This window comes from Panthera leo, chromosome F2, assembly GCF_018350215.1.
Source record: "Panthera leo isolate Ple1 chromosome F2, P.leo_Ple1_pat1.1, whole genome shotgun sequence".
NCBI lineage: Eukaryota > Metazoa > Chordata > Mammalia > Carnivora > Felidae > Panthera > Panthera leo.
The window spans coordinates 28,767,902-28,793,981 of record NC_056695.1 but is presented as its reverse complement, the minus strand read 5'-3'; the positions used below and the strand labels follow the sequence as shown (position 1 = coordinate 28,793,981).

Here is a 26,080-nt window from a genome sequence, read left to right as displayed (position 1 = left end):
AGCAGGCTCCAGGCTCTGAGGTGTCAGCACAGAGCCCGACGCAGGGCTCGAACCCACGGACCGTGAGATCATGACCTGAGCTGAAGTCAGACGCTTAACCGACTGAGCCACCCAGGCGCCCCAATAATAATTTTAATAACATGATTATGTCCCTTAAGTTTGCTTTTATCTGGTGGCATTAAATAACAAATGAAATAAAGGAAACTATCACGGTTGAGTGGAGCCTGGTTTGTAGGGATTTGGGAATAAAATTAAGCAATGTTGGTTCATTTTGGATTTTGCCTTGCTTTTTAAAGCACTCTGCTCTTGGCCACTGTCAGATAATCAGAGGTGGACTTCCATTCCAGGAGTCACAGTTCAGCAGCTCATCTGTGGCTGGTTACCCAAATTGAGACAGTTGGGTTCTACTAAAGGACATATGTGTGCACCAGCACACAGGGGATTCATCCCAGAGAGATGAAAAGTTACGTTCATATAAAAACCTGTATATGAATGTTCATAGCGGCTTTATTTGTAATCACCAAAAACTGGAAACAGCCCAGATGTTCTTCAACTGTTGAATGATAAAACAAACTGTGGTACATCCATACCATGGAATACTACTTAGAAGTAAAAAGTAATAAATGATTGATATACATAACAAATTGAATGACTCTCAGGGGAATTATGCTGAGTGAAAAAAGCCCATTCCGAAAGGTTACACAGTATGAGTCTGTTTATGACACTCGTGAAATGACAAAATTATTGAGATGGAGATCAGTGGTTGCTAAAAGTTAGAGATGGGGGTGGAGATCAGAAGGAAGATGGGGAGTTATAAAAGCGCAGCATGAGGTATCCTTGCAGTGACGGAACTGTCCTGTAACGTGACTGGTGAATGCATGAATCTTCACATGTGATAAAATTGTGTAGAACTAGATGCACATACAAGTAATTGGGTATAAAACTGGTAAAAATGTGAATACTGTTGGTGGATTGTATCAGTGTCAGTTTCCTGGTTTGGTATCTTATGTGGTCTCACAAGATGTTAGCCTTGGGATAACTGAGTAAAGGGTGCAGGGGATCTCTGTGTATTATTTCTTTTAATTACATGTGAATTTACAATGATCTCAAATTAGAAAGTTGAATTTTTTTAAAAAAGGATTATTTCCCTAGTCTGTCAGGCCCAGCACTGGTAAGACTAGTGAATTCCCTAAACATGAGCCCATGATCCCACATCATTTCCGTAAAATGATTTCTTTGGTTAGAAACTGCTGTGTGGAATACCATGACAATGAATAAGAGATTCTGTAAGGTGGGTGGTGGTTTTGATAGAGCTTTGTGGGCAGGAAAGGCAAATCCATATTTAGAGTAAGTGTTTATTCCAGTGATAATATATCACTGTCCTTTCTATGTAGAATGGCTCAGCATAACCTGCTACCAGGTAGCAATCTGATCATTTCAGGGAATGATGCTATATTGGAAGCTTATTGTTGGTCTCTGCTGTTGGCATATTGGTCATTTAGCAGTGACTGTAGCCAGATTAACATGGGTGACTAGAAGTCAGTGTTTCTGAATCAATGCATAACCTCCATCCCACAAAAATTCAGGGACCTGCCACCTTGGTGAAATTTTTCATTGGTTCGCGGCCTCTGGGATATGTTGAGATACCCCTCTTACCACTAAGACAGAAGCACATCCCTGCTCCTGTGGCACCTTTGTTATTGAATGCATTGGTGGGGGACAGGAATAGCTGGGGAAAGAGGTTGACATCCACAAGACTGGTTATCATCCCCTGGTTATTAAGATTCTTTCTGCTAAAGAGATCATTTACATGTGACTCATTTATTTTCTCACTCTGCCCATTCAGAGAGGTCTATCCACATACCTCTTTCCCAGACCTTGCCATTTATTTCTCACTCATGTGCCTTCTAAATCCCTGACCACCCAGCAAAATCATTGGTCACTTCACACAGATTAATATAGATCCATACCTTAGGTTATCTTTCCTTCCAGGCAAAGAGATCAGGTACACTGCTCAAAGTTCTGTCCCCTGGGAGGCTGTTCCTTTATCCCTGTCCTTCAGGGCCACTCTAGCTGCATTATGATTCACCTGGAGAGGTCTGGCAAAATCTCCATTCTACAGCTTTATCTGCTATAGATACTTGAAATACTACCACATCTGCAGGGTCTTAAAGCCCAGGTAGTAGAGTAGCTTGCCTGGTAGTCTGGACCTATTGTAGAGCTTTGTCTTATTCTGAGCCTTCTTCAAAAAACTGGCAGCTTTTTGGGTCACTTTGGTAAAAGAGTTGGAGAAGAATGTCCAAATAAGGTATTTCTTGCCTCCAAAATTCAGAGACCCAGTAAGCACTGCACGTCTCTCTTAGTGGTAAAAATGTCCCAGACCACTGGCCTCCTAGGAATTTCACCAAGGCCCAGCATTTTTGTGAGATCTATTTCCTACCCTCTAGCATACATGTGTCTTACCATGTGTCTAGAGTAGTTGCAACTTCCCGCTTCCAAGTCCAATCAGTATGTGTTACAGACCAATGTGATGTCCGGTGGAATGAAGCAGCAAAGCCCCTGTATGCTAGTTTATGACAGAGCTGGTGAATTGATGTAACTCTGAAGTATGTGTTGTTTACTATTAGACCTAGAAAAAGAAAGCATTTGTCAGATCACTTAGCGCATACCAGGTGATAGGGGGTATTTGATTTGCTCTAGCCATGAAACCACATCTGGAATAACAGCTGTAGTTGGAGTTACTACTTGATTAAGTTTATGGTACTAAATTAGCACTAAGACCCATCTGTTTTCTATAGGGCCACATAGGCAAGTTAAGTGGGAATATGGTAGAAATCACCATCCTGCATCTTCTAGGTCCTTGGCACTAATCACTGCAGTGCCTCCGGGAATGTGGTATTACCTTCAATGTACTTGTTTGGCAGGTAGATGAAGTTCTAATATTTTCTGCTTCTCCTTTCCAACTTTAATAGCCCTCACTGCACAGATTAAGGAACAAATGTGGGCATTCTGCCAGTTGCTGAGTAAAGCTGTTCCCATTATGCATTCTAGAACTTGGGAAACAACCACAAAGTGAGTGCAGGGGATGGGCCTGAGCTAAAACTCCATTCTCCTCCTCCATGCCCCCATAAGCCTCTATTCTGACTAGAAGCAAATTGGGTCTTCAAGAGTTATGTCAGTTCACATAATCCTTGAAAAGTGTGATTATTTCTCCTTCCCCAGTGGACACCCTAGTAAACAGTCAAAACTCCCTTTAGGAGAGCTAGTAGGAAGATCGACAGTACACATTTTTAGCTATGTAGCAGGATCCTTCCTCAGTCTGCATGATCTCCTCTTCATTCAGAGGACTCAGTGTCTGGGAACTGGTTCAAGTTTGGGAATTTGTTGAGTGGTCCTGGCAGTCATTTGTGGTGATTCAGGGCAGGCTGTTCATTAGAACTATAGCGTTTTCCTATCTGTTTCATTTCTGGGACACCATAATCAATCAGCCACCACCAGAGAGCTCTTCAAGTCAGACTGTTTTGATTACTGTTTACACTCTGTTGCATTATGATAACCGTGCCCATCATGTTGTTGGCTAGTAAGTGCTGACCTGACTCCTGCCACTTCAGGGTCTCATTATCTCCGCTGAATTCAGAGAGCTCTTTATGGCAGCAGCTCCCACCAGTCAGTCCTGCAGAGAACAGTCACCACACAGCAGTTCAGAAATGCTGGTGTTCCCCTCACAAGTGCCTTTCCCTTAGGTTTGGTGAACTGAGTATCTTGTAGATCCTCCTGGGGACCACAGTAAGGGCTAGGTGAAAAGGTCCACTCCAACATTCTGTTCTCTCCAAGCATTTGGGTACCTTCTTCTGTGGTATCCTACGGAAGTTCTGGTATTTCAACTTTGTCTAGTGTAGTCTACCTGTTGGTTCAGATTTTATTCAGCCAACCAAGCAAACTTTCAAAACCCACACCTAGCCTCTTAAGCTGACATTGTATCTGAATCTCTGCTCGGTGAGCCCATATTAGTCAATTTGGCCCAAGGCCATACTGTCTTCCCTTCACCCTGACCCAGGACCCTTAGGATCTATTCCCATACAGATCCTTAGTTTCTACTGATTTCAGTTAACAAAATCATATAGTTCTTTTTGGTGTGTAGTATACCCCTTCATGGACTATATTTTATATCTCACCCCTTGGGGTCTGCTGAGACTTGAATTTGGTTATAGGTCTAGTCCTATCCAATAGAACTTTCTGTAATGATGGAAATATATACTATCTGTGCTGTTTGCATATGGCCGTTGAGCATTTGAAATGTGGCTAGTGCAATTTGGGAACTGAATTTTAAATTCCATTTAATTTTAGTTGAATTTGAATAGCTGCCTGTGTCTAGTGGATACCATATTGAACAGTGCGGGTCTGCAAGCACTGAGAAGTGGGAGAGATGGATACTTAGGAGGACCAATGGGCCCCTACAGCTACCTCAGGGTTGACCACTGCTGGTACTTCAGGAAAGGGAAGACCAACCTCCTCACACTGGGATGGAAGGGCCGCTTCTACTGGCAGAGGATACCTGGCACAGGTTAGGGGCCTAGGGGCTGCAGGTTCATCAGCATTTGCCCGTATGTCCCGTGCTAAATTTCAGGACTCGCCACCTTCCTAATCAATGCCCCAATTTTAATACTAGAGAACCTGTGAAATTGGGAACTCAGTTTGCCTTGCCATTAAGCCATCTGCAGAATTAGATGTTGGGTTTTTTGGGTTTGTTTGTTTTGGGTTTGTTTTGGTTTTTTGTTGTTGTTGTTGTTTTGAAATCTTGAGCCTGAGGCCAAAGGAGATAAAGATTTCTTTTAGGACAGTTACACAAACTTTCAGATCCCTTATGTTAACCTCTAGGCTGGTATTTAAAGCCCTGGGGCTATCATTTTCCAGTGCACTTAATAGCAAACGACACTTTTATACTTCTGTGTTTTGACCTAATTGATATGAGGCAGAAGATACTTCTTCATGACAAAACCTTGTCATGATTATAGGTCGTTATGTTTCTACAGATGTTAATTTAAGTAGTTGCTTTGCCGTGTACATCATTTACACTGTGGGCTATCAGTATCTCTTTTCATGAAAATGGGATCGTGAATGTCTTTAGATTGAATGAATTTGGAGAATGAACCCCAGATAGCCCAGAATTAATTTAGGTCACCCATCTTACACTTGTATTCCTGTGGAACCATTTTGGTAGTCTCATCTTGTGTTCACAGAGACTTTTACCATAGGGACTTTTTTGAGTGCCTATATATGAGCCGATTCCTGCCCTGGATACTTTTCCTAGACATTCTTTACTAGTTGTCCCTGTGTTTTTATTGTGCAGGGTTAGAATAAAAAGTAGAAGTAGATAGCAGTAGCATTTTATAGGAGATCCCTGAAAGCAAGTTTTGACTATTGTTTGTTAAACATTGGAATATGGACAATATAGAAAGGGATGGTGCCATGGATAGGATGGAAATTGATTTCAGAAGTTTCTTTTTAGAATCATCAGCAAATACTCTATCCTATTTTTTTTTCTTCCAGGAACCAAGATAATATATTTATGTAAACTTTTTTAGTAGTGAACAAAACAGACATCTTTTCCATCTTGAAGTAAAGAAGACAAACATTTAACAATTGATTTTACATGTCATGAATGTTATCAAAGAATTGTATAGTACTAGAAATGGAAGGTATAATGTTAAGTGAAATAAGACAGAGAAAGACAAATACCACATGATTTCACTCATATATAGAATTTAGGAAACAAAACAAGTAAACAAAGAAAAAAAACAAAACAAAACAAAAACTCAACAACCAAACTCTTAAATACAGAGAACAAACTGGTGGTTTCCAAAAGGGAGGTGGGTGAAAGTGAGGGAAATAGATACAGGGGATTAAGAGCACACTTACCATGATGAGCACTAAGTAATGTATAGAATTGTTGAATCATTATATTGTACACCTGAAACTGATATAGCACTGTATGTTAATTATACTTCAATTGACAAAAAAGAAATTGTATAGTACTGAGTTATATAGGATCTTAGAACATGACATTTAAAAAATTTTTTTTTAATGTTTATTTATTTTTGAGAGAGAGAGAGAGAGAGAGAATGTGTGTGTGTGTGTGTGTGTGTGTGTGTGTGTGTGTGTGTGTGGAGGGGAGGAGCAGAGAGGGAGACACAGAATCCAAAGCATGCTCCAGGCTCTGAGCTGAGCTGTCAGCGCAGAGCCCTATGCGGGGCTCAAACTCATGAACTGTGAGATCATGACCTGAACGGAAATCAAGAGTCAGATGCTTAACTGACTGACTGACTGACTGCCCAGGCGCCCATGCTCTATAATCAATTTTTAAAGGAAGCAGTCAACTCTTAGGTACCTGCCTTATCTATGACAACTCTATGAATGAGGTTTATAGCAACATTTTCCATAACCAGGGTTAGACACTGAGCTCCATGATAATACCCGGCAGGTGACAGTCTGCCTACAGTCTCTGTAGTCTGCTTCAGCTAACAATGGTGGTTGTCAACATGGATTGAAGGAATTGCTACATTTATTGTTTTTAGAAAACATTTGACAAGTAAATGAGGAATTCAGAAATGATTCTGGATTATGATTTTTGAAGGAGAGCTTTGTCTGATTACTTGACATAGCATCCAAACAGTATAAGGAGTTTACAATTTAAAAGCAAATTCAAGTGTTAATCCAGGGATCTTATGCTTGTGGTAAAATCATTTCACTCACTGAAAATACATTGACTTCCACTGTAAAATGTGACAAAGTAGAGGCAAAAATAATGGAACAAAAAACAGTACCATTACTACTTGAATTTAAAATCTTCTTTAAAATATAATTATTCATGGGGTGCCTGGGTGGCTCAGTTGGTTAAGTGTCCGACTTTGGCTCAGGTCATGATCTCACAATTTGTGAGTTCAAGCCCTGAATCGGGCTTTCTGCTGTCAGCACAGAACTTGCTTTGGATCCTGCCTCCCTCTCTGCCCCTCCCCAACTTGTTTTCTCTCTCTCTCAAAAATAAACATTAAAAAAATATCTAAATATATATATATATATACATATACATATATATAAATATATATATACATATACATATATATAAATATATATATACATATACATATATATATATATAAATTATTCATATCTTGAATAGCCGAAGCAATCTTGAGAAAAAAGAACTTGGAGGCACAACAATCCCTGATTTCAAACTATATTACAAAGCTGTAGTAATCAAAACAGTATGTTATTGGCATAAAAACAGACATATAGGCCAATGGAACAAAATAGAGAGCCTAGAAGTAAACCCACACTTCTAGGTGTGGGTATATGTTCAGTTAATTTATGATGAAAAAGCCAAGAATATACAAGGGGAAAGGACAGTCTCTTTAATAAATGGTGATGGGAAAACTGAACAGCTACATGCAAAATAATGAAATTGGACCACTGTCTTTCAACATACACAAAAAGTAACTCAAAATGGATTGAAGACTTGAATGTAAGACCTAAAACCATAAATCTCCTGGAAGAAAACATAGGTGGTGAGGTCCTTGACATAGGTCTTGGCAATGATTTTTTAAATCTGACACCAAAAGCAAAAGCAGCAAAAGTAAAAATGAACAAGTGGGACTACGTCAAACTAAAAAGCTTTTTACAGCAGAGGAAGGAAACAATCAGCAAAGTGAAATGCATTCTATTGAATGGGAGAAAGTACTTACAAGTGATATATCTGATAAGAGGTTAATATCCCAAATATATGAAGAACTCTTATAACTTGGTAGCAAAAAATCTCCAAACAACACAAATGGACAGGAAATTTAAGTAGGCCTTTTTCCAAAAAAGACATGGATGGCCCACAAGTATGCAAAAGATTCTCAACATCATTAATCAGGGAAATGCAAAGCAAAACCACAATGAGATATCACCTCACACCTGTTAAAATAGCTATTATCAAAAAGACAAGAAATAATAAATGTTGGTGAGGATGTAGAGAAAAAGGAACCCTGTGTACTATTGGTGGAAATGTAAATTGGTACAACCACTATGGAAAACAGTACAGAGGTTTCTAAAAAAGTTAAAAAAAGAACTACCATATGACCTAGCAATTTCAATTCTGGTGTTTATCTGAAGAAAGTCAAAACATTAACTCAGAAAGATGTATGCACCACCCACCATGTTCATAGCAGCATTATTTATAATAGTCAAGATATGGAAACAACCCAAGTGTCCATTGATGGATGAATAAAGAAAACATGGTGTGTATATATGTGCATATACATATATACAATGGAATGCCATAAATGGTTCAGCCATGAAAAAAGAAGGAAATCTTGCCATTTGCAATAACATTCATGGGCCTCGTTATGCTAAGTGAAATAAGTCAGAGGAAGACAAATGCATATGATCTCACTTATATGTGGAATCTACAACAAAAACCAAAAATCTCATTTAAAAAAAGCTCATAGATACAGAGAACAGATTGGGGTTGCCAAAAGTAGGAGTTTAGAGGGTGGGGCAGTAAATGGGGTCAAAAGATGCACACTTACACTTAAAAAAATAAATAGGTCAAGGGAATGCAACATGGTGACTATAGTTAATAATGCTATATTGTATATTTGGAAGTTGCTAAGACACTAGATCTTAAAAATTCTCATCATGTTTTTTTGTGAGTATGTATAGTGAAGGATGTTAAGTAGGCTTATTGTGATTATTTCACAGTATACACAAGTATCAAATCATTATGTTGTATACCTGAAATTGTTTTAATGGCATAACATAATGTTATTTGTCAATTATACTTCAATATAAAATATTCATAACTTTGTAAAGTTTATAGTATAAATATTTCACGACAGAACTAAAAGTCTTGAGGTCTTATTAAATAATTAGTCGATAACATTCAATTATTTTCTGAAACTTAGGAAACACCTTTTACTATCATACTAATCTTAGCCCAAAAATCTCTTCACAGTTATGAAGGAAATTGTGTTATTTTAGGAACAGGCCCTAGTGGTGGCTAAATTATTTTCAATAAATGTTTAACCATTAGATTTACTACTGGATCTCCCTGTCATCTAAGGCTGTTTTAATTAGACCCTGGCTTCAACTGGAAGTCTTCCAAAGTAGGGGGGGAAAGGAAAAGGAGGAGGAGGAGGGGGAGGAGTGAGGAAGGAGGAGCTGTCAACCACAGGAGTGAGGTACTGGGAAAGCAGGTCCTAGGGACAAAGGGGAGGGACCCTCTTTGACTGCAGGCAGGATGAGAGCCCAGCATTGATATTCTGTTTTTTCCTTTGAGTGGTGCTCTTTTCAGCCGCCCTGGTGGCAGCTGTTGTGGATGACATAGTGGCTGGCTAGTCGAATAGTAGTAGTAGCTGCTCTTGCCACTGCTGGGTTGGTGTTACTGTTTGCACGGCCTCTAGAGGGCAACTCCTAGCCTTTGTTTGTGTTGAGCCTGTAGGATGTGTTGCATCCTTGGCTGTCTGCAAGAGAGAACTATTTTTTCAAGGTGCTTGTTTAAGGACCTTTAATATCATATTCTGTAGAGTTATAAAACTAGTGTTACGGCTCAAAGCATGATATTCCTGGCTACCTTTTTGGTTCTGTTTGCCATCTAGATCTTCTGACTTGTCTTTGGTTTAGATCGACACTTAGTACTCAGGATTCTTTCCCAGTGTGTTTCAACCCTCTGAAACAAACCCATCACCATACCCTCCTTCTAGCATCTGAAGGACTTGGTATCAGCCAAATGTTTCGACTTTCATTTCCTTTGACTTTCTTTTTCTTGAGGCAAAGGTCATAAGCTTTGGTCTTTGGGCCAAAGTGTGTTTCATCAGATTTATAAAATGAAAGGCTTTTTTTCAATGTGCGAACATTGAAAAATTAGAAATTTTACATTGATACTTGGATTTTTGGCTTTTCTTGGAAAATCAAAAGATGTGGCAACACTGGACCTGAATTGCAATTGCAGCTAGAGCTGAGTAGTGGCTCTGCCTTTTAGACTGGCACGTATTCTGCTCGTTACCAAGTCCCCACCCAGCCTGGCATTTGAGTTTGTAATCCTTGGAGTACTACACTCGTTGAAAATGAGTCATAAGAATGGTTTAATAGTTTTTAAGGTAAGTATTCTCTCGAACTCTTAATAATTCTCTCTTAAATAACAGATGTAAAACTTACTCCAAATACAGGATGTAGGTAAATTGTTAGTATTCTTCTGTAATCAGTTCTCACAAATAGAAACTTAGTAGTTCCCTTAGTTTGAGCCAAAGAATGCGCATACCACATGCACAAATTAAAGATGAGTAGAAGGTACAAGTCTGTACTCATGGATTTCGGAAAAAGCATGTGTTTGGAAAAAAGTTTGTAAGTTTAAAAAAAATTAAAAGGTAAGGAGCCTGCATTATAGGATCAGTCTTACCTCAGGTAAATTCAATCTGTAAAAAGATTGGAAAATGAGCAGCACAAAACAAGAAGCTATTTTTCCTTGAAATTTTACTTTAGGAAGAAGAAGAAAATTGTAACAAAGCTATTTAAAAATATTATATAACAAGGACTCATGTTCATCCTGGTAACTGAAAGACCTTTAATCATGTTTATCTTAATCTATATTTAAATTTAAAAAACCCTTTTGTTGGGTTATTTTTTATTTAAGTATAATTAACATACAGTGTTATATCAATTTCAGGTGTACAATATGATTCCACAATTCTATACGTTAACACTCATCACAATAAGTATACTCTTAATACCCTTTATCAATTTCACCCACCCTCCCACCCATCTCCTCTCTGGCAACCACTAGTTTATTCTCTTTATTTAAGAGTCTGTTTTTTGGTTTGTCTCTTTTATTATTTGTTCTTTTGTTTGTTTTGTTTCTTAAATTTCACATATGAGTGAAATCATTCCATCCCAGATATGAGTGAAATCATGTGATATTTGTCTTTCTCCATATGACTTATTTCACTTAGTGTTATATGCTCTACGTTGCACCCATGTTGTTGAAAATGACAAGATCTCATTCTTTTTTGTGACTGAGTAGTACTCCATTGTATGTATATATACAACATCTTCTTTACCCATTCATCTGTCACTGGATACTTGGGTTGCTTTCATCCTTTGGCTATTGTGAATAATGCTGCAATAAACCTAGGGGTACATGTATCTTTTTGAATTAGTATTTTTTTTTTTAACATTTATTTATTTTTGAGACAGAGAGAGAGAGAGCATGAACAGGGGAGGGTCAGAGAAACAGGGAGACATAGAATCTGAAACAGGCTCCAGGCTCTGAGCTGTCAGCACAGAGCCCGACGCGGGGCTTGAACCCACGGACCGCGAGATCATGACCTGAGCCGGAGTCGGACGCTTAACCGACTGAGCCACCCAGGCGCCCCAAGTATTTTCATTTTATTCCACTCAGTAGTGGAATTACTGGATCATATGGTAGTTCTATTTTTGAGGAACTTCCATACTGTTTAGTCACTCTCATTAAACTTGAATTTGAAGGATTTTTTTGTTTTGTTTTGTTTTTTGGCAGATGATCAATATTAGGAATAAAGTGAGTCACCTTCTTGGATACTGTACTCATATGCTCAGACTGACCTCCCTCTGTCCCCATGCTAGGAGCCTTTGTCTAAGGATACTCTTACTTTGTTCACATTCCAGATTCTACTCTGAGCCACCACATCTCTATTATCTGCCATCAAGGGCTTTTCTTGGTCTCTTCTTCAAGAAGGAAAGGGAGGAAGAAGAAGTTGAAGACTATATCTAGCTTTTTAAAGCAAAGTTCCAGGGGTGCCTGGGTGGCTCAGTTGGTTAAGCATCTGACTTTGACTCAGGTCATGATCTCACGGTTTGTGAGTTTGAGTCCTCATTGGAGGAGCCCAAGCCCCACTTTAGGTGAGCATGAGCCCCAGCTCGGGTGAGCACAAGTCCCATTTTGGGTAAAACACGAATCCCGCTTTGGGTAAGCCCCGTTTCTCTCTCTCTCTCTCTCTCTCTCTCTCTCTCTCTCTCTCTCTTACCCCTTGTAGGATTCTCTTTCCCTCTCTCTCTCTGCCTTCTCTCATTTGTGCTCCCCCCCTCAAAAAAACAAATACCCCCCCAATTCCATTTAAATATTTTTTAGTATTGCTACAAAATGTAAATATATATGGCACATTGACTTTTAAAATTTTCTTCTGTAAGATTTTCTTATATCTATCATATTATATGTTTATATTGAATTATATGCATATAAATATCTGTTTTTATTTTTAGGGCTCTCCAAAAAATGTGGAATCCTTTGCGTCTATGCTGAGACATTCTCCTCTTACACAGATGGGACCTGCCAAGGATAAACTAGTTATTGGACGCATCTTTCATATTGTGGAGAATGATCTTTATATTGATTTTGGTGGCAAGTTTCATTGTGTGTGTAGAAGACCAGAAGTGGATGGAGAGTAAGTAGAATCATTTCCAAGTTTTTTTTAATACTGTTCATAAAAGTTGAGATACCTCAAAAGTATTTTTGGACTTTAATTGGTGATTTTCTAAAAGACAGAAAATATGCTTTATTTGTCTTCATAATGCTAGTTACGGAAGTTAGGCCAGATTCGTGTCATGTTATGTTAGTCACCTTAGGCTAGATTCATATCTTCTCAAAGCCGTGAGAGCAGTTTTGGGGAAGATCTGAATGTTCGTCTTAGTAATAAACTATCCCCACCATAAAATGAAAACCAACTTTATAGTAATATATGCTGCTCAGGCGATTTTACGTGTAACCTTTTTGCCTCTTCCTCTGTTCCACAGTCTTCTGCTTCTCAGAGAAGCCTCCCTTTCTACTTCTTCGTGCTTCTTTCTCTCCCACTACCAAATTCTGATGCTTTATTATTTTCCTTTCTTATTCTGTATCTACTCTCAGAATTAGAATTTTCCCTATTGTGGAACAGAATTCATTCTGTTTATAGGTAAAGATATTTGTGAGTATAATGCACTGGGGAAACCATTAAGATGACAGATCTAGGAGTAGAGTGTCGAGAGTGAAGGGAGATGTGGAACAAAGGTTCTGAGATTGGAAAATGATAGTAAGCAAAATAGGAATGATTTTTTCCCATCAGTTTTTAATGTGTACATTTTTAAAATTTCAATATTTCTGGTATTAGGATGCAACTTACAGTTGATGTTATATCAATTTAATTGACAGTGTTCTTTATTCTTAAAGTAATGGTGAGTCTAGTACTCAGTGGCATCTTAGGATGAATTACAGTGATTGAAAAGTTTGTGATGTTCAAGGATGAGTCATATTGTAGAAATGAATAGGAAGAGAGTCTACTCTAGATCTAAGAGAGCAATTATGAGAATTGGTTGCCTCTCTCCTGAGAGCTCTGGATACCTAAAGGTCCGGTTAATACAAATTTCCTTAGATCAGTGGCATTTGAGTAAATATTTAATGACTAGTTGTCCAATAAAAAAAAGGCCCCCATTTGCCAATTTCTGTGGTGTAAAACACTCCCACCTTGGTCAATTTTAAGTCACCAGTGTAATGTCACTGAATGCAGAATTGGGAATATTTGTACACAGTCCAGCTCCCACAAGCTGGTGCAGTCTGGAGCCAGCACACCTCTACCTCAGATAATCAGAAGCTAAGCAGTGTCTTGCAAGGTAAGTGCCATGAACCGGGAGATCCTGGAGGAGAAAATGGACTTCTTATGCTACCTGGCATCGAGAGGTAATGGCTCAGGCATAGCCTGTCTTGGTATATCAAATAACATACAAGCTGGTCAAAAAGAGTAAGACCTCAAGAAATTTCTAAGTAGGATAAGTTTGTCAATCCAGATATTAATACTGTGTGTCTGTTGTGTAATGGGTCATCAAAGGGATTAAATCAGATAATGTATGGAAAGATTTAGGACAGTGACTGGTGTATAATAAATAGATGCTACTATTACTGCTGTTCTTGAAATCCTGGTGATTTGGATTTTTGAGAACTGATGGTGACATTCCTCAAGAATTCCTATTGATGAGGATTCGTGCAGGAGGCAAGTGCGAAGATAGGCAGTCCTAAAGTTATCCTTCAAGAGAGGCATCCTGAGCTCTTGGGTGCTGTCAGCAGTAGCTGTGGCAGGTCATTTTTCATTAATAGAACATATATCTGTAATTTAAAAATGAAGTACTGTTTTATTTTATACAAAGAAATTTTCTCATCTCCTCCCTACGATCAGTAAGCTTTTCCTCATGCTGCCATGGGCGCTACCTAGTCGTGGTGGCCATCTTTATTCTGACAAGCCAACCTAGTTTGCAGCTAGAACATCAGGTATTAACTTTATAAAAAATGCATTTTACAGGTAACTCTGTTGGATTATGAATATGTCTCCTGCTCAGGTAGATGTATTATAAGTAGCAAATGCAATGGACACTTTTCCTTATGTTTGTGGATGGAGTTTTGTTTATGATACTTTTTTCATGGGTATTTATGTCTTTGTGGGTATTCTTTTATGTATACTGTCCTTTTTTCATTGACATTTTAAAACATCAGTTTGGTCATTATGTTTTGTTTTTGAGCATAATATTTCAGAATGCATTAGAGACTAGAAGTTCTAATTTGATTCTCAGGCCTTACTGACTAAATCACAGAATTTTAAGTATCAGTATTTGAGACTGCATTTCTCTAATAAGTGCTATAATATGGTTTGAATATTTTATGTACAGTATAGCTTAAAATAGTTAAATACTAGAAATTATTGCGACATTTATTAAATCTTAAATTTTCATCGAAAACTATACACATACACATATCCTATTACAGAAATTACCATACGGTTGAAACCTTCATCTCCACATATGCTCTGCCAGTGAAGCAGTCCATTTAACAAAAGTTTTTTGGAGTGTGAGGGATGGCTCATAATAATTTTGCAAGTAAATTGTCTAGCCTATGGAGCAGTCACCGTATTAGTATTTTTCACGTACTTAGCACAGTTAAATGCCTGCACCTCTGTTTTGTAGTTATCTTTCGACTCCTGCCCCCATCGGCCTACCCAGGATCCATTCACCAGAAGTTCCCACTTTAACTTCCAAATCAGTCGCAAAATCAATACATTCATGACTGAGGATCATGAAGAAGGGTCAGTCATACCAGTGCACGAGGAGTTGATTAATTTGTTTGTTCATTCATTTGTTCAGCAAATATTTTTTGGACCTCTTCAGCTTGGCAGTTACTGTTCTACCTGGGAAGGGCTGGTAAACCAGAGCTCCTAGCTGCCCTCATGAAGTTGGGCGACTTCTACTGGAGGATAAGGGGAATAGATAGTAAACAAGTATATAAATCAGTTTTAAACATTGGTAATTACATGAGTAAAAAGGGATAATATGGTGAAAAAATGTCTGGCGAGTAGAAGATGACAGTAGTTAGAAAAGGGGCTTTGACCTCTATTCTTCTATTGCTTAAAGTCTGAAATACCCTCTGAGGACTTTTTTTTTTTTTTTTTTTTTCTTTTGATGATAAACAAATGTCAAGGCTTAAGTTCTATTCCTCTCTGGTCCTACAGACTGATAATATTATTTCCAACAGTGTGCTAAAAGGAGGAGTTCACTTTAGCCACGATGTGATCTGAATAGTTTGGTTACTCTTGTTCCCCATCCTCATAGCTATGCAGGTAAAAACTGCAGCTCCATATTTACATACGTTGTTTTGGGGGGAGAAACTTTGTATCTTAGAAAATTCCTCGTTGTCCAGGTTTTTTAATGTTTATTTATTTTTGAGAGAGAGAGACAGAGCACAAGTGAGGGAGAGGCAGAGAGAGAGGGAGGCACAGAATCTGAAGCAGGCTCCAGGCTCCGAGCTGTCAGCACAGAACCTTACACGGGGCTCCAACTTACAAAGCGTGAGATCGTGATGTGAGCCAAAGTCAGACGCTTAACCGACTGGGCCACCCAGGCACCCCCTTGTTGCCTAGTGTTTAATTCATCCTGAAAAGAAGGTTTCTACCCTTCACAGAATATTTATTAAATTTCCTGAATTCTATGTGTAGAAACTCTGAGGTTCTTTCCAAAACCCTTCTCTAGGTCTCTTATAGCTACCTGTCACTTATGTTTTGGAAGTATTATAGAAAAGTATCAGATCAGCATAATTACTGTTTCAGTTACTTTGCTTTTCTACCTGTATCCAAGACAAAGTTTGTGGGGGAATTATTTTATTCAGATGTTACCTGTTGTCTTTATAATTGGTAGAAAGATGATACCACCAAATCAGAAAGTAATGAGATCCAGGTAGGTCTCTGGTCCCCTTTCATACCTACAAGTTTAGATTATATGATAGAACAGCTTAGTGGGCTGGACACATGTTTGCTCTCTATCTCCATGATGTCAGGCTAACTGTGACTGATTTTAGGAGGGTAATTCTGACAATGGCAGAACTTCTTGCTTTGATACATTTACTTAAGAGACAACGAATAAGATGTAGATATTTACATAATTTGTTCATCATTCAGCATTCATCAGACCTGCTGTTTAAAATCCCTTTTGAGGACCTGCTTTTTTTCTCTCTTCGGTTTGACTTTGTTGTGGTTGAATCTATTCTGCTTTAGGACAGCTTAATGACATGCAAAGAAAAATACTCCAATTTAACAAAATACCCAGTTTGGCAAAATGTTTTAATTGTTTTCATTATTTTTATTAATTATTTAATTTACTTTTATTTTTTCGTTTTTATTTTTTTCATTATATTTATTATTAAATTTTTTTATTAAGTTTTAATTCCAGTATAGTTAATATACAGTGTTATATTAGTTTCAGGTATCCAGTATAGTAATTCAACAATTCTATACATTACTCGGTACTCATCATGATAAGTGTACTCTTTAATCCCCATCACCTGTTCCCCTATTTCACCCATCCCCCTACCCACCTCCCCTCTGGTAACCATCACTTTGTTCCCTGTAGTGAAGAGTGTTTTTCTTGGTTTGTCTCTCTCTCTTTTTTCCTTTTGCTCATTTATTTCTTAAATTCCACACAAGTCAAATCATATGGTATTTGTTTTTTTCTGACTGACTTATTTCACTTAGCATTATACTCTCTAGCTCCGTCCATATTGTTGCCAATGGCAAGATTTCATTCTTTTTGTGGCTAAATAATATTCCTTTGTATATACGTGTATACCACATCTTCTTTATCTATTCATCTGTCAGTGCACACTTGGGCTGCTTCCATCATTTGGCTATTGTACGTAATACTGCAATAAACATAGGTGTGCATGTATCACTTTGAAGTAGTGTTTTTGTGTTTGGGGGGTAAATACCCTGTAGTACAGTTACTGGATCATAGGGTAGTTCTGTTTTTAACTTTCTGAGGAACCTCCATACTGTTTTCCACAATTGCTGCACCAATTTGCATGCCCACCAACAGTGCACAAGGGTTCCTTTTCCTCACCAGCAGTTGTTGTTTCTTTCATTATTGCTTTTTAATATAGTTGATGGTATTTCAAACTTAGAGCAGTTGATAAGAACCAGAAATAATTTTGGTTAACTGAATATTCTGATTAGCTAAGTAATGGCCTTTTAGTAAGTTCTACAACTTTTTTGTTTTAATATTTGTTTTTGGTTATAGTTTGCTCTACATCTAATGTGGGGCTTGAACTCACGACCCTGAGATCAGGAATCACATGCTCAACTCACTGAGCCAGCCAGGCACCCCAATTATAGTTTAAAGGAACAGTTTCTGGGTGCTTGTATGGCTGTCAGTGGAGTATCTGACTCTTGATTTCAGCTCAGGTCATGGTCCCAGGGTCATGGGATCAAGCCCTGCGTTGGGCTCCACACTGAGCATGTAGCCTGCTGAAGATTCTCTCTCTCTCTTTCGCCCTCTGCCCATCTCCCCAACCCACGAGCTCTCTCTCTCTAAAATAATATAAATAAATAAATAAATAAATAAATAAATAAATAAATAAATAAATAACAGTTTTCAACCTTTGTCTCAAGAAACTCTAGAGTTCTGCAAAAAGACTTCAGAGATTGTTCTGGGGGTGGTGGGGAAATTAGGCCCTGCTTTTAGAACAGCTCTACATTCATTATTTTATTACAGTTCTGGGAACATTTTGTTTAAAATATGTATGGGAAATAGTGGTAGTATTTCTACCACCAAAAAAAAAGTTTGAAAAACACTTTTAAAAGAAAATTTATTCTAGAAAGACATATTAATGGTAACATTCAGCATATAAGCATTACATTCAGAATATAATCACAGTGGTATTGTGATCTACTTAGACTCAGTTGCAAAATTAAAATGTTATAAGTAAATTCAGAGAGTTTGAAGGTGTGGATGGCGCCTAATTCTAATAGTACCAACCGTGAAAGTTTTAAACATTATATTATTTTTCTTTCATGTCAAATTATGACTTGAAATCAGAAATCAGATTATGACAAATTAGAATGACTCAGGCATTAACTTCTTTGGCAGTTATCGAATCAGCTGATTGCTAAATTAATCAGCATTCTCTTCTATAAAACCCGCTGACTGATACCGACACCACGTGGAAAAGAGATTTGTGGTCCTCCGCTATATTGACACTTTCACTTCTTCCAGTTCAGCTGTATCTTTAGCTAAATAAAGCTAGTTGTGTTTGTTCCAAAATCTGTTTATATTATCATTAAGTAATTCTTTAAATTATTGCATAAATTAATAAAATATGACCATGGAAAGGGTTTTTGTTCTTTAAGAAAGCTCATTTTAATGTTTTGGAAAAGACCCCATAAAGGAGAGATTTTTTTTTTTTTTTTTTTTTAATTTAAAGAAACTACTCTTGAATTAGTTTGGGCAAGTAAACCATAAAGATTGGTCGGGGGGAATCCTGAAAATCTGGAAGGAATTGCTTTCCAAATGTCTTTCTGTTCCTGGTTTACTTTAAAGTGACTGATCTGGCAATCCCAGACATTGTAGTATGGGTATTGTTTATGTAAGGAAATCAGTGCACAGCTCCAGTAAGTGGACCTCTCCTCAACAAGAAAGCCTGGACTTCTATCAGATTATTTGCATTACTTGTAAATTGATGTCTTCACAGAGTATGTGTAGACATTTTTAATGAGTTCTCACTTTAACCTACTTTTCCATGAGCCAACCTATGAGTCCAAGGGCTTCTACTGTGACTTTTCCATCATGTGAACCTGCCTGCCCTTTTCTTTAGACATTTTTTCTTCTGTCATTAACACAGCATACAGTTTCACTAATTTTGTGCTAGTGTGAATTAAGATTGTTCCCTTTTCATAGTCCCATCTGATAATCATAATAGCTAGTTTTTTGAAAACCTACTTTGACACTTTATGTGTATTGTCTGATTATTCCTCATAAGAAGCATAGAAAGTAGAGGATATTATCCAAATGAAGAAAGTGAGTTTCCAAGCATAATGTGCTGCAGTGATACAGCTGGTAATTAATAAGGCAGGGATTCAAACCTAGGGCTCTGTGTACCCAACATAGCTCCTGAATGTTCTTTTCACTCTACCGTGCTGTTCTCTAAATCTCACAACATATAGTTACTAAGTATCACAAGAGCCCCCTAAAATGATCTCACATATGAGCCAGTTTTCATACCAGGGTCCCTGAGGCAGGCAGTGTGGTTGTGAAGCTCTATGGTGGTCTGTTAAAGAATGGTAGGTAGCCTGTTGCAGTATCCTTGGCTATGGTGTCCATGGTCTAATATGTTTGGATAGTTGTTACCACTAATAAGCTAATGACCACTGGGTCCAAGCTTGTTTCAGAGTGGATGTGTAACATAATTATGGTGAGACCTGTAGCCATAGGAACTGGTTAATGGCTGACAGTGATTCATAGCTTAGAGACAGCAGGCCTCATGTTATTTGGGAATGCTTTATTTCAGAAAAGTTTATTCTGTGAATAGTAGAAAGTTGACTCTTGATACATACAATACTCAATTTTTAATTCTTTGTTTCTTTTTGTAAAATATGTCATCTACTTTCACCTTGTCACTACTAAAGTAGTTTAATCTGTTTTTATGATCTTTGTTTTTTGATGAACCAGAGTCATAATTATAAACATTAATGTGTGTTGTATCATAATTCAGATATATAGAATTATTGCTCCTTAGCCATACAACCCTCCAGGTCTGTGGTTTTTGTGTTTCACCTTTCCATGTCATCATTCTTTTCTGCTGTTGTCTTGGGTCTGCATTTTTAGGGTTTTTTTGAACTTTTAACTTTTCTTCTAATATTCCGATGCCCAGGAAATTGGTCACCAAATGTGTTGTGCTTAAAATAAGAACAACTAGTGTCTGAGTAATAACCTCTGAGCCTCTTCTGGAAGTAAAGTGTATGTACTTTAGTACATGGACTTCAACATGTATCTTGACAGCTCCTAAACTCCTCTGCTTAGTTCTCATTGGGTTCTGTGGAGACTTGATGTCACCAGATAACTAACTTCCTGATAAGTGAAGTGTAACTAGGTTGGCGTCTTGCCTGTGTTCACTGCCTGTTCACTGATGCCTTTGATAGGGATTGTCATGTGTCAGGACAGTGTTTGTTGAACCAGTCAATGTGCTGAGCGTCTTGGACATGAGTATTTACTGTGGTTGAGATTTTAACACCTTCAGTAGAAACAGTAGTGAAAATAAGATGGGATTCGTGGGCCGCAAATACTATTTGAGATGCTATCAGTTCTTACTGTGAATTTGTAAATAAATGAGTAAATTCCTTAAGAACTTTGTAAAACCCAGAGTATTGTTTTATGGCGTTGATTAGTTCTGTTGGCTTGGAAGGTACCTATAGTATATCTTATCAGTCTCAAGAATTAAGCTGCTGATTTTATTATTTTTTTAATTAAGTTTTTATTTTCATCCTAGTATAGTTAATATACAGTGATATGTTAGTTTCAAGTGTATGATATAGTGATTCAGCAATTCTGTACCTCACCCCAGTGCTCATCATAAGCACTCTCCTCAATCCCTATCACCTGTTTCACCCCTCCCTCCACCCACCTCCCCTCAGGTAAGCATCAGTTTGTTCCCTATAGTTAAGAGAGTCTGTTTCTTTCTCTCTTTTTTTCCTTTGCTCATCTGTTTCTTAAATTCCACAGATGAATAAAATCATATGGTGTTTGTCTTTCTCTAACTTTCTCTGTTTCTTAAATTTGATTCTTAAATTCCACATATGAGTGAAATCATATGGTATTTGTCCTTCTCTGACTGCCTTATTTCACTTAGCATTATACTCTGTAGCTCCATCCATTTGTTGCAAATGGCAAAATTTTGTTCTTTTTTATGACTGAATGATATTCCATTATATATAGATACACGTGCACACTCATGCACACACAACCACATTTTCTTTATTAATTTTATTTTTAAATGTTTATTTTTTTGTTTTTGAGAGAGAGAAAGAGAGAGAGAGGGAGACAGAGAATCCGAGGCAGTCTCCAGGCTCTGAGCTGTCAGCGCAGAATCCGACTTGGGGCTTGAACTCACCAGCTGTGAGATCATGACCTGACCCAGAGTCAGAGGCTCAACTGACTGAGCCACCCGGCTCCCCATCATTAATTTTATTTTTAAATAAACTAGGTCATGGTGCAGTTTTTCACTGAGTCAGCAAACGTTTAATGAGCAGCTGTTATATGCCACCTCTGTGTTTAATGCTATTGATGTACAGATTAAAGACAGTCCCTGCTTTCAGGGAGTTGAGGATTCAACCAGGGGGATAGAGAAGCAAATCAATATATATAACACTATATAAGTTCTATTTACTGTATCCTACAGGAATAGAGAAGAGGGGATAGATGATGCTGTTAGATTGTCAGAGATGGTTTCCCAGAGGAACTAGCAATTGAATTGAGTTGTAAAGGATGAAGGATAGGAGATACAAAGTGTAGAAAATGGCTGCACTTGGGAGAGTTTTAAGTGAGAGAGAGCCTGGCTTTTCTGGGAACTGAAGTGGCTTAGTTGACTTAAGTTTAAAAGTGATGAGACAGTGGGGAGATGGAGAGCCAGATCTTCAAGGTATTTATATACCATTCTAAAAAATTGGGGTTTTATTCTGAAAGTGACAAAGAACCATGAAAACATGGGCCAGTTTTGTGTTTCAATGAGATCATTCTGGCGGTGGTGGAGCATATGTTGGAAGAATGAAATTGGAGTTAGGGAGCCCAATAATGAAGCTTTGGAAAGAAGTGATGAGAACTTGACTTAAGTCTGAGGGTCAAAAGAAGAGACTTTCATTAGCAATTTAGGAGATAGAAGAAACAGGTCTTGGTGACTAAGTATGGATGGTAAGGTAGAAGTTTTGAATGATGTTTGATTTAAGACATGAATGACCAGGCAGATAATAAGTCAGGTTGTGTTGGGGAGGTGGAGATGGGGAATGTATTATACTGATATTTTTTCCTGCTTCAAAAATATAAATTACATGCCTAAATTTAGATCAGTTTTGATTCTCTCATGCCCACTCATAGTCAGACTACTTCTGATTAGTATCAGTTAAGGAACATTTCTCTTTTTACTGAAATACAAACTCCTTGTGGTTAAGCCATGCTTATCTTTTTGGTTAAAGAGCCAAATTTTCTAAATCTTATAATTTCATTGTTCTTTTTTAATTCTGATTTTTCAAGAATTGTATATATTTCTGTAAAATCCTGAAGTCCAGTTTTCAAATGGAATCTATTTATTTGTTAACGTGTTAATGAAGATCACGTCTTTTAAAGCATTATTTCTACATTGGCATCTCTATCAAAACACACATGAGTGACAGTTCTGAAAATCGAAGAGTTTCAAAACAAGCATGATTGGCAGTTCTAAGGTAACTAGCGCATGCACTGAATTTTATCTGTACTTTTGTTTGACACTGAGGTGGAAAAAATGAGCTAATTTCCCAGGCTTTGTTTCTATTTCAGGTTGTGTGATATATAGGGTCAAATAAAGAGTGTGATGGATATTGAATGTTTCAAAAACCAAAGTTTTCAAGGTGTATTGGTGGGGGAAAAGAGAATATAAAGAATTTGAATTGAGTAGTTCTTTTTATTCCAGCAGACATGGTAGGTACACAGTTAAAAAGTGTGGCATGTTTTTAAATAGATTTGTGATTGAAACTCATACTATCAGATTTTCTTAACAGAGCTCGGACTGTTTTTTCAGGTAAAAGAGCATCCATTATACTTAACTTTTTAGTAAGAAGCCTTAAGGGTATGTGTAAATTATAAAATATGATCTCAGAAGTGTTCTGAGTTCATGAAACACACGTAATCAGGCTTTTGAATAGCATTAGACTTAACAACAACAACAAAACCAAGCTCATAGAGAAAGAGAACAGATTGGTGTTTGCCAGAGGCAGAGGATAGGGGATGGGCAAAATGGGTGATGGGGTCAAAAGGTACAAATGTCCAGTTATAAAATAAATAAGTCTATGGGGATGTGATGTATTGCATGGTGATATCGTTAATAATACTGTATTGCCTATTTGAAAGTTGCTAAGAGTAGTTCTTAAAAGTTCTCATCATAAGAAAAAAATTCTTGTGTAACTGTACGTGGTGACGATGTTAACCAGACTTAATGTGGTAACCATTTCACAACGTACACAAATATCGAATCATTATGTTGTATACCTGATATTAATATCATGTTTTACCGGTTATACTATTCTATTGGATTCTATTTTGATTGATGTGCAAAATGGATTTGCTTCATGTAGCATATTCAAATATATATAGCGGTATTAGTCCAGAGAGTTGTAAACTTATATGTCTGTTAAGTTTGCCGTATATGCCTTGCCAGGATTGTAAAGGTTAAAAGTGAATCTGGAAACTACTATGATGGCTGCTTGTTAAGGAATGAAAGCAATTAAGTGTTCCCACAAAAGCTTTGAAGTTAATATCTTAATAGGATGAAGAGGAGAAAAAGTCAAGGCTGCACTCCTACAATTGGTTCAGGCTGTAGTTCTATTGACTTAAGAGGAGACTTTAGAAAAATTAAAAGCTATCTTAAATAGAAAGTGTGAGTTCTATTTTAGTTTGTTGAATTTTGTATTAATTTAGATTGCCACTTTATAACATCTAGAGACTCTCAGGGACAGGACTTCACTATGTATTCTGTAATTTGTGGCTAATAATAAGAACAATAATAGCTAACATTTGTTGAGCATGCTGTGCTAGGCACTTTGCTAAGAGTTTTGCATATATTATTTTCTTCAATCTTTTTGTTGCTCTATGGTAGATACTATTAGAATCTTCACAGAAACAAAACAAAACAAAACAAACAAACAAACAAAAACACTGAAGAAACAAAGGCTTACAGAGATTTTTAAGTCACTCGCTCCAGGGTAGCAACTAGTAAGTAAGCAGACCTGAGACAGTGTCACTCCATATTGTTAACCATTACTTCATACTAATCAAATACACTTCCAGGGAGTTTGTGTGTATGATTTGTTAGTTTTTTCAGCAAATATTCATTGATTATTTTAATTGTACTGTGCTGAATGCAGTTTAAATGAACTGTATGATGGGGCGCCTGGGTGGCTCAATTGGTTAAGCATCCAACTTCGGCTCAGGTCATCATCTCATGGTTCGTGGGTTCGAGCCCACGAACTCTGTGCTGACAGCTCAGAGCCTGGAGCCTGCCTCAGATTCTGTGCCTCCCTCTCTCTCTGCCCCTCCCCTGCTCACGCTGTGTGTCTCTCTCAAAAATAAATAAACTTTAAGTGAACTGTATGATGTCTTTAGGAGGAAAGGTACATACATAGAGCGCAGTAACATAGAGGAATACATGAATGATGTGGTCAAATAGAAATCAAAGAAGAAGCAAGAGAAATGAAAGTTGGAATGGTTTCATAAACAAACAAAAAGGGCCTCCTCAAAGAGGTGAAACTTTAGCTAGATTCTGAAGGATAAGGGAAGGAGTGTTAGGAAATAGATATTAAGAAGACATCTGTTGGGGAAACACCATGAGTAATGGCATAGAATTGAGAATGAGCTTGGTGAGGTTGTGTTAGCTGTCTGTATCTGTGTAGCTATCTGTATCTGTGTATCATACTCCAAAACTTAGTGGCTTAAAACAGTAAAAATGTATTATTTCACACAATTCCTGTGGGTCAGGAATCTAGGAGTGTTTTAGCTGAACAGTTGTGGCTCAGGGTTTCTCATGAAGTTCAGACAAGATATTGGCTGAGGCTACAGTCATCTGAAGGCTTGACTGAGACTGGAGGATTTGATTCCAAGGTGGCTCCCTCACATGGCAGGTTAGTGTTGGCTGTGGGCAGGAAGCTTCAGTTTCTCATCTTATGGACCTCTTCACTGGGCTACTTGAGTGTCTTCACAACATAGTAGTTCGCTTCCCTCAGAGTGTATAATTTAAGAGAGATTGAGGTGGTTGTGATATCTCTTATAACCTAGTCACGCATTGCCATTTCTGCCTTATTCTATTCATTAGAAGCAAGTCACTAAACATAGCCTACACTCAAGGGGAAGGGAATTAGTTTCCACCTTAAAAATTTTTTTCAAATGTTTACTTATTTTTGAGAGAGAGAGACAGAGCATGAGCAGAGAAAGGGCAGAGAGAGAGGGGGACACAGAATCCGAAGCAGGCTCCAGGCTCTGAGCTGTCAGCACAAAGCCCAATGTGGGGCTCGAACTCATGAACTGCGAGATCATGACCTGAGCCAAAGTTGGATGCTGAAACTATTGAGCCACCTGGGCGCCCCAGTTTCCACCTTTTAGAGGGACTTGTGTCCAACTTATATGGATATACTTTTAAACCATCACAGTGGTCAGGAGCCCATGGCTTGGTTGAAGTTTTAGGGAGTAATGAAATACTTGCTTTGTTAGACAGGCAAGGATCCTTATAGAAAACTCTGAATTTCAGGCTAAAAACTTATGACAATGGGAAGACAGCAGAGTGGCATTTGGGAAATGGTATTTTTGTGTGATGACACTAGCAGTGAGGTATAAGAGGGAATGGATGCCGCAAGGGAAGTTCTGAGACTGTCATAGTAATTCAGGCAGGGGCTGGACCAGAGTGAGAAGAGATAGGAAAGGAAAAGACTGTTCACAGAAATGACTGATACTTGAGGTTTCCAGCCTAGTGGCTAGAAAAATAGAGGGC

At 37.9% G+C, this 26,080-nt stretch overlaps 1 protein-coding gene across 1 annotated transcript in view; it reads left to right on the top strand.

Moving 5' to 3' along the window:
• Positions 1-26,080, top strand: part of MRPS28 (mitochondrial ribosomal protein S28) — a 106,385-nt gene that overhangs the window by 9,409 nt on the left and 70,896 nt on the right. The window contains exon 2 of the mRNA XM_042923449.1: positions 12,277-12,458. Coding sequence (XP_042779383.1) covers positions 12,277-12,458 — 182 coding nt within the window. The remainder of the gene's footprint in view (positions 1-12,276; positions 12,459-26,080) is intronic.